At 32.3% G+C, this 9,289-nt stretch overlaps 2 protein-coding genes across 4 annotated transcripts; one reads left to right on the forward strand and one right to left on the reverse strand.

Annotated features, from left to right (window-relative positions):
- Positions 1-460: 460 nt before the first annotated feature.
- On the reverse strand, positions 461-1,627 carry LOC101515054 (uncharacterized). The gene has a single exon (XM_004509202.4). It carries the CDS (start codon positions 1,486-1,488, stop codon positions 712-714), a length of 777 nt encoding a protein of 258 aa, XP_004509259.1. The 5' UTR covers positions 1,489-1,627; the 3' UTR covers positions 461-711.
- A 2,670-nt stretch (positions 1,628-4,297) lies between these two features.
- On the forward strand, positions 4,298-9,030 carry LOC101515376 (AP-3 complex subunit sigma). Of its 3 annotated transcripts, none has more exons than XM_012718241.3 (8): positions 4,298-4,471; positions 4,712-4,791; positions 4,895-4,937; positions 5,361-5,422; positions 5,935-6,031; positions 7,840-7,910; positions 8,177-8,268; positions 8,501-9,030. In XM_012718241.3, exons 2-8 carry the CDS (start codon positions 4,723-4,725, stop codon positions 8,565-8,567), a joined length of 501 nt encoding a protein of 166 aa, XP_012573695.1. In that variant the 5' UTR covers positions 4,298-4,471; positions 4,712-4,722; the 3' UTR covers positions 8,568-9,030. The 3 variants fall into 3 exon arrangements, with proteins under 3 accessions (XP_012573695.1, XP_004509260.1, XP_073226813.1); XM_004509203.4 differs by lacking the exon at positions 4,298-4,471 and adding an exon at positions 4,478-4,634; XM_073370712.1 differs by lacking the exon at positions 4,298-4,471 and adding an exon at positions 4,482-4,625.
- Positions 9,031-9,289: the final 259 nt, after the last annotated feature.

Genomic DNA, 9,289 nt, shown 5'->3' on the forward strand with positions numbered 1-9,289 from the left:
CAGTTTGCTTCAGAAATGAGGTTAGTATATTCACAATTGAAATCACTCTAACCCACTATGTGGAACTTTTCCAATCCTAGCTAGTCAAGTGTGATCAACTATGAATATTTATCGATAAACTTAAAAAAATACTTCAAAAAAGAAATATCAAGAATTTTACAGTAATTATAAGTTTTTTCCAGCAATAACTTTTCATAAGTTTGAAACCAACTTCTCCATTTATTTATTTTTTTCATAAACGGACTCCTTTTAACATCACTGTGGAATGTGAACATCTAAAAACATTTTATGGGCAAGAAAAGAACCATTAATTTCCTTTAACTGAAAAGCTCAGATAAAATAGAAGCTAATCTAAACTAGACCTATATTGAGTTCATATAAGTGATCATTTAAACCCTAAAATTATAAGTTAAAAAATATCACATTCATCTTTCTCAATATCAAAATTAAGAGATTCAAATGAGTGCTAAATGTTTCAATAATATAATAGGGGAGCATGTCTGCATGGAATCTTAGAACAGATCAGATTTGACACGTAAAAACCCGACATATGAATCAAATGGCCCCTCATATTTTTTTATTGTCATTTTGTGTATAGTTTTTGGTTTAGACCCGAATTTAGCAAAGGTTGAACATGCTTAATTTGGAAAATAAACAAAACTCAATCGAGTAGACAATTAATAACTTGGGGATACAGTATTTTGAAACCTCCTAACCCTTCCCAACAAAACGGTAAACAACAACACCAACTCTAGAACCATTACAAGGAGTGTCAACATGCAAAACATCAACATCAAAATGCTTCTTAGCCTTCTTAAAAAACACAGACTCCTTTTTCCACCTCCTCATATGAGCCATCACAAACACAATCTTGTTCCCCACCAACATCAAACGCAGCGTTTCAAGCAACGGCTCATAAAGATGATCATGGTACACTACATCCGACGCTAAGATAACATCAAACTCACTACCCATCCTTTCCACGTCAGCAGCGTGGCCCCACCTCAACGGCGCACACGTAACAACCCCACCGCTGGACCCCACAACACCCGCGTTGGCCTCCGCGTTGAACTGGAGATTGGCAACCACGTGAGGGAGATCCGTGATGGTCACATTGCTTCCGAGAGTGGCGGCGGCAACGATTCCGACTATGCCGGTGCCGGAACCGAGTTCCAGGATCCTCGGAGGGTTGTTCGTTGTTGTGAGGACGGTGGAGAGAGGGCTGTTGGAAGGGTCGATACGGTGGCTGTCGAGGAGGGAGACGAGAGAGGTGGCGGCGGGCCAGAGTTGAAAGGAGAGACCCTCTGATGGGAGTTGGCGAATGATGACCGTTGATTGAATCGAACGGAGGAAATGGTTTTGAAGTAACTCTTGGTTTGGTGCTTCGTTTTGTATGGTAGTGAATGCATTTGGTTTGTCATCTTGGTTGATTAGGAGGGATGTGAAAGGGTTTATGTCTTCGTCGGAGTCATCCATTTTAACTCGCATTGACTTTGCGTTAGCGCCGTCAGAGACGACGAGGTTAGATCCTCCCGGGTTTTTATATACTATAATTTTGTACGGCTGATTTTACCTTTTTGTCCCTTCTCTTTGAATAAAAAGGTTAAGGACTTGGATCCACAACTATACGGTGCAGCTCGTTTGAGAACTATTAGATCTACATAAATAAAATTTATTTAACTAAATTTCACGAACTTTATGACTATTAAACTATGCAACTACCGTAGAAGATTAGTACATGAAAGGTGTAATGGTCATGTTAAGCAAGACACTGGTTATAATAGTCCCTTATCCACTTTTATTAACTTTTTATAACCCAACCAATTGATAGATTTTTTAAAAAACTGATTTTTTTTGGGTCTTTTTAAGATGTAAACTAATTTGGCTTACAAGACAATTAAAATCATAAAATCATAATTTAATTAAATTAAAAGCTGAAAGTAAAAGATTGAATAATTTTAATATTTTACTATATTCTATATTAAATAGAAGTGTTACATATGGTTGGACGTTGCACCACTAATAAGTCCAGATGTTATATTTTTTAGGTCAAAGAAAAAAGCATGCAAATGCATCATTATAAAAAATTGAGATCTTAATTGAGTCAATATTTTTATACCTAATTATTGTATGTAGCACACTTTTAAATTAAAAAAAACGAAAAAAATTATAATCATAGAGAGATCAAATCAAACCCATAAAAATTATTTGGACTGAAATTCACGTAAACCAAATTTATTGTAAAAGAAATATTCTCTAATAAAAGGTGATGAACCCTAAGGATAGGTTATTAATACCAAACAATGTGAGTTTGTTTGTACATTTATCACATTTTCGATAAACATGTGAATAAATGAATCTCATACATTTGATTAAAAAAAATGAAGTTATACCACTTGTTTCTTAGACACCAAGGAACCTAATCCAATGTGAACCAAGCAGGATGGCCAAATTGGTTTTTAGTAGGACAATATTTTGTCTCCTCGATAGAGGGTTGATATATGCAAACACTTTGATGTCCAAGTCAGTATATATCTAAATGAGAGTGGAGATTTTAGAATAGAAATTGTGTACCTTCAATTGTGTATGAACAATTATATTTATAATGTATAAATTAGATTCACAAGGAGTATAAAGTCTATGATCTCAGCATATTGCATCACAAATTCTATCTATTGTCGCTTTCTTGCTACTAGATCTAAGGTAGATGAGAAATGGCAAGATTTCAAAAGATGTTGGAGCATGAGATTTTGGGTCTCCGGATACTATTTTTGACGAGTTGGGTCTTGACCTAATCCCAAATATAATCAAACCAATATCCTCAAAGCCAAGATGGCAACTTAGAATATCACTATCGAACCAAAGATTGTGTCAACTACTCATTTAAGCATGAAAAGCAAAATTGATGGCAAATCCACCCAGAAAATTTAAGAATTTTTAGCCTATGAACAACATTATCAATATTGCACTTGGCCTAGCAAGGGGATAGGATAATCAAATTTACTTGCATAATGAATTAAACTTTCTTAATTTGGTGCAACTTATAAAGATTTTAATAGTATAAATTTAGAAGTATAAGAAGACAATGTCTCCTTGTTAAGATTGGTCGAAACAAAAACCTTATATATTATCATATTAATGGCCGTATGTATTTTTCCTAATTTAATTTTTTTTCCACAATCAAAACTCAAATATAACTCTTATGACAATAAATTGCTACAATATTACTATCTAAATAGTATAAATTCTATATGAATAATTGAGTGATTATCACAAAGTATATTTGTCTTTACATTGTTTTTCGATTAAATTAATTTTTTTAAATTTAAATTTGTCTGTAGACACAAACAAGGCCAATGTTTTTTGGCGTTTAAAGTGTTTCATGCAATCTACACTGGATCAAATATTCAAAATTTAAAGTGTCAAATGTTCATAGTATACTCGTACTCATAATTGAGATGATGGACCAATTGACCCTACTCCTAAAAAACAATTATTAATGCTCAAACCTTAACTAATATTTATTTGTTTTTGTTGAATCTACGATCATTGTCTCATTTTTAACAACGTAAAATACTCTAGACTTCTAGTATTTACAAATGATGATGTCGACCATCCCTATTTAAGTTTTAGAGCAATTTTAAAATATTATTCTATTATAATAAATCACATTTGATACTTCTTCGTATTGACATATGCGAATCAAATAAGATGATATAAGGAGTTATGTTTGGATAAAAATGATATGTTTAGAAGTAGAATTTTAGAAAATTAAACATATATTTTAATATATATTTAAGATTTAAAAAAATTAAAAGAACAACATAGTCTGTCATTTCAATTACACTTATTTATAATTTGTTAAATTTCTAAATAAGAATTTTAACAACAACAAAAATCTAGAAAAGCCAATATCTCAACCCTACAAAATTCCTTTGAAAACAAATCCTAGTCTACGACGAATTTGACTCATCTAAGATGAAAAATTGATAACGTGAATAAATTAATGATCGATATCATAAGATTTGAATCATTTGAGATTATAATTAAACACGAGAAAATCATCTTCGAACCATTAAAATGCATTAAAATACACAATTTTTAAAAAATATAAGTGTGACTAAATGTATTTTAATGTTAATATGATGAACATGACTAATTTCAATATATTGAAGAATCTAAATTTAATATTTTAATTATTTACGATTGATGATGTATATAATATCATCTATTAACTTAATCGTCAATATATTCCTTATTTTATTAACTTAATCGAGTTATTATTTGAAGATGCCAAATACGTCTATAACGCCTGCGTGAACTTACCAATACTATTTTCCAATTCGATGAAACGGTGCGTTTCGTAATTTCAATTATCGATTCCATCTTCACGTGCCTCTGAAAACAGAGCCTATTGGCCATCGATTCAATCGGAGACTCCACGCCGGCGCCGTTAACGGCAGCTGAACTGGTACTTCCCGTTGCTACTCCTTTGAAGTTCATATTTTCTCCCATCTCTCTTTATCAATCCCTTAATCCTTCTCGACACACTGCTCTTTCTATGATCGTTCCTATTCATCTCACGAATCGCTTCATTTTCATAATTCACGTCTTTTTCCCAATCAGTAATGCAGGTTTACGAGCTATGAAGTTGATCTTACTTACGATTACGAAACGAAGTCCTTAATTAATTGATTTGCTTGTGTTGCAGAAAGTAACAAAATGATAAGAGCTGTGTTGGTGATGAACACGCAAGGGAAACCTCGTCTCGCTAAATTCTATGAATTTCGGGTCCCTCTCTCTTTAAACCTTTCCAATTGATATTTCAATTTTTTTTTTTTTGCTATCTAAATGCAATTTTTATTCACGTTGTTTTTGTGTTGTGGTAGATCAGCCCGTGGAAAAACAGCAGGAAATTATTCGCAATGTGTTTGCAGGTTTGTCTCTCTGATCATTGACCTCGATTTTTTTGTTTGTGTGTGTGTGATGTGTATGTTTATCTTTGGTTCCACGATGATGAAAACTACTTTTGATTGAATTGATTTTGTGAATGTGTTTCTATTTAAAAGTGAATTGAATGTAAAATAATTTATGTTTGGACACATTCATGTAAAAATGCGTTGTTGATAGTTTGAGGCTACTAATTGTCAATTTTCGATGCAAAAGCTTCAAATTCTAGCTTTTTATGTTAGAATTATTCTGGAGGCAAAATCAATTTCATTTGAACACATGCGAACATGTTAAAATCAATCCACATTTGTAGAATCAATTGTACCTCACCCAAATGTGAAGCCAAACATACACTATGTTTGATATTCTTTTTAAAGTGTTTTCTTATGTGAATTTTGTTGCTTTTGCAGTCTTATGCAGTAGACCTGAACATGTTAGCAATTTTGTGGATGCTGAGTCCTTCTTTGGTCCGGTATTATGTTCTTCCATTTTCAACTTGATGTTGTTTTGATTAGCTTCATAATTTTTCTATCCTAATCAACATCAATGAGACGTTGAATTTTTTAAAAAATAATTCTTGAGATTAGGGCTTTTTTGTCGTTGTTTGTTGATACTTTTGTGTACCATCCGTAAAAAGATTTTATGTTATTGTCTTATCATGACATGTGTACATGTGGTTGAAAGAGGCAGTCAGGCAGAGCTAGTATTTAGTTACCCTGAACTTGTTTACAAACTAATGAAATTAGAACTTATATGGATTAATCTGGGGTGTGGGCTTTGTTGATATTTAATGACCTGCTTTTAATTCTACCATTGATCTCATATCTTGAATATACTAGTTTTCTTAATTCAGCAGGCAACTGGTGTTGTTATTTAATTTAATTTTCTTTTTATCAATGGTTGCTTCTTCATAGCAATAATATTAATTCGACATTGTATCTGAAGAATAGAAGTTATGAATTCATTTGTTGTATTCTTCTTCAGGATGCTCGCCTAGTCTACAAGCATTTTGCAACTCTATACTTTGTGTTCATATTTGATGGTTCTGAAAACGAGCTCGCTATGCTTGATTTGATACAAGGTAGATTCCCTAACCACTTTTGTTTTAGAAATTGTTATTACATCAACTTTTTTTTATTTTTTATTTTGCACTGCAATAAACGTCAAAATCCAAATATATGTCTTTTTACAATGATGAAAACTATTAAATATTTATTTGAATAATTTTAGATAGTAATGGGCTAATTGCAAGTTGCAACCCCTTCATGGTCTTGGGCTTCAGTCTGCTTCTGTCTTGAGAAGTTTCTCACAGAAATTAAAAACTTTTGGCTGATAACTGAAAGCCAATGTGATGCATATTTGAACTACATATGAGAGTTTTCTAATTGACTATGAATACTATGTTGTGGCGGCTAAAGATCTATTATAATAGAAGTGAATTTAAACTTGATTATATATGATATAGCTCAATGATGCAACACTAATTTTACCATTACTTACATCGATGTAATGTAGCTGAGTTTATGTAATACACAGTATCAATATCAAGTACCTCTCAAAGTACATAATATATTAGGATTGGATATACTGACATTTACCTATCCTCACAGCTACATCTTCTTTGTAAGCTGACTAGCTTAAGAAAATGTGTCATACTTACATTGAATTATAATTACAAATGACTTGAGTTAGTTTTTATGTATGTTTCAATATTCGAAGCTGCTTTATATTGGTAATAGGTTGAGGACTCAAGGTGATTGGAGTTAAAATAAAGATTGTGGTTCTAATTTGTAGAACCTTGTAGGCCTGAAGTTATAACCTATTCACACTTGGAAACTTAATAGAAGATATCATAATAAAACATGGCTGACAGGAGAGAAACTGTTCTTGGATTTCAAAACATACAATGACTATCCCAAAGTTACCGGAAATGATTAAATAAACTCCTAAAACTATTCCCTGCAAAAATTACACAAAATTAGAATTATATAATTATGATTGACACTCCCTAAAGGGGAGCCTTGGCACAATAGTTGGAGTTGTTTCATGAGACCTTTAAGTCACAGGATTGAGTTGTTGAATCAACCTTCTGCAAATGTAAGATAAGACTGCCTACTATAGACCTACACAGCGAGTCTGATCCTTTCCTAGAAACACTCATAGTAGGAGCCTTATAGTACCAGGCTTCACTTTTCATGATTAACATTGCATATCTTGAATCAAATATCCACTGTATTCAATGCAGAATATAATGAGAAAAGTAGAAAAATTTGAAAATCTGCTACATATCATCTATAACCTGTAAGTGTGGGAGGTTTGGAAGTGTCATAGCTTTGTTTAACTGACAATATTAGCATTGATCAAAATGACAAACAGTATGCTCGGGTTTACCCATGTATGTACTATGTAGTAGACCAAATGTCATGGGTTATGGCTTTATTGTTTTCTTTCACCATAAGCATGTGGAAGAACATCCCTCTGCAATCGTAATTTACATTCTAGATTTTTTTATGGAGAAGAAGTTTGTGGGTAGGTAAGTTGTTGGTTCTCATAGATACATATCTTGGAAAATGCTGTTAATTATAATGCCAAATTAGCACAATACCCCCCTTTCAGAAGAACGTGGTTTGAATTATTATTTGTGCTAAATGTTTTTATGGTCACTTTGCAATTTTCACTTTCTGGTGGATGTTAACAGCGCTAATAATCTATTTAACTTTTAATTCTGTCATTTTATTTAGTCATTTCAACTCTATTGCATATTGTTTTAAGTATCATAGTGGAATAATTATTTTCATTATACAATACCCATCATATTTTGTTACCGCCTCTTACTTGACTGTTGGTTTTATGGGATGATTTGCTTACCTTGTCCTTTTCTGCTTTCAGTCTTTGTTGAAACATTGGACAAATGCTTCAGAAATGTATGTGAGCTTGATGTTGTGTTCAACTATAGCAAGGTTATTTCCTTTGTGCCCTTGATTGTAAATTCTCAAAACAAATACTTGTCTCGAGTCTCCCGCTGCCCTTCTTTACTCAAAATTGACAATACTTTATGATTTATTTTTCACTAAATTTGGGTTGTTTCGGAAGTACCCTTCTGTTTTGGGAAATAAATTCATTTTTCGCTTAATAGCTCATTACTCAATTGTCTCAATACTTAGATCCAAACAATCTGCATCTTAAATTTCCATTATGTGATCCTTAAAACTGAGTTTGTCTGCAGATGCATACTATACTAGATGAGATTATTTTTGGAGGCCAGGTGTTAGAGACAAGTTCAACTGAGGTTATCAAGGCTGTTGAAGAAATATCAAAGTGCTCTCTCTTTCCCCTGGTTTTAACATAGCTATTCTTTTTCACATTACAGTAATAAGTGCTACCTTATTCTAGTTAAACTAGAAACTAAAGAATTTTCACTTTCAGCATAAAATTTTCTTAAATTCTGTTTACACAAATAGAAACATATAATAATTAAAATTAATTATTTTACATTTATTTTTGTTTTAATTTTGTGGGAAACGTGTGCTAATTATCATATGTGAAGCAGGCTTGAAGCAGCATCCAGTTCAATCAATCTTGTTTCCAAATCTGTTTCTAGTTGGAGGTCGCGGTAGTATAATTTCATTCACTTAAGCTTAAGGAAGGAACTGCATTCACCCATGCAAAGGGTTTCGAAGACGAAGTATCTCTGATCAGGGAAGTCAGGGTGGGTGTAATTTGTTCTTCTAATTGAAGCAAAAAGTGACACCCTTGATCAGTTGAGTTGACCAAGGTTGCTACTGATGTTTTAATGACGATTTAGTTAAAAAGCCATTGGCAAATTTTTATTTTCCATCCTTTATTGGTACAAGGAACCGTGTACAACTTTACTGGTCACTCAATGTTCCCAACAGAACCCAATTTTGGTTTATCTATTTGGCTGCATTGACTTGAAATGTTGGCCCTGTATAAATATGTTCCCATATATATTATTGTAATTTATGAAGAATATTGGATTTACTGTATCAAACAGCAACTACTGGAATCAATGCATGGGACGATTGCCTGCTTGTCTTAAAGGATTAGAGGTTTATTTAATTGCAGTTTTGATTATCTTATTTTCACTGATTTGCAAAATTAGTTTTCCTATTTTAAAATTTGATAGTTTTGATCATCTTTTAGATTTTTTAACTAAAAAATTGTGATTTTATATATTTTAAATGACATGATATACGATTTAATAATGTAGAATCATCTAAATGTATTTATTATTTGTGTACCAAATTTTTTTTTAACTCTAACTTGGCTTTGCTAAGTAAGTGGAAGCTGATGTTTTTATTTGATATAGAAGTACGGT

The sequence above is a fragment of the Cicer arietinum genome, chromosome 7 (assembly GCF_000331145.2).
Source record: "Cicer arietinum cultivar CDC Frontier isolate Library 1 chromosome 7, Cicar.CDCFrontier_v2.0, whole genome shotgun sequence".
NCBI classification, from domain to species: domain Eukaryota; kingdom Viridiplantae; phylum Streptophyta; class Magnoliopsida; order Fabales; family Fabaceae; genus Cicer; species Cicer arietinum.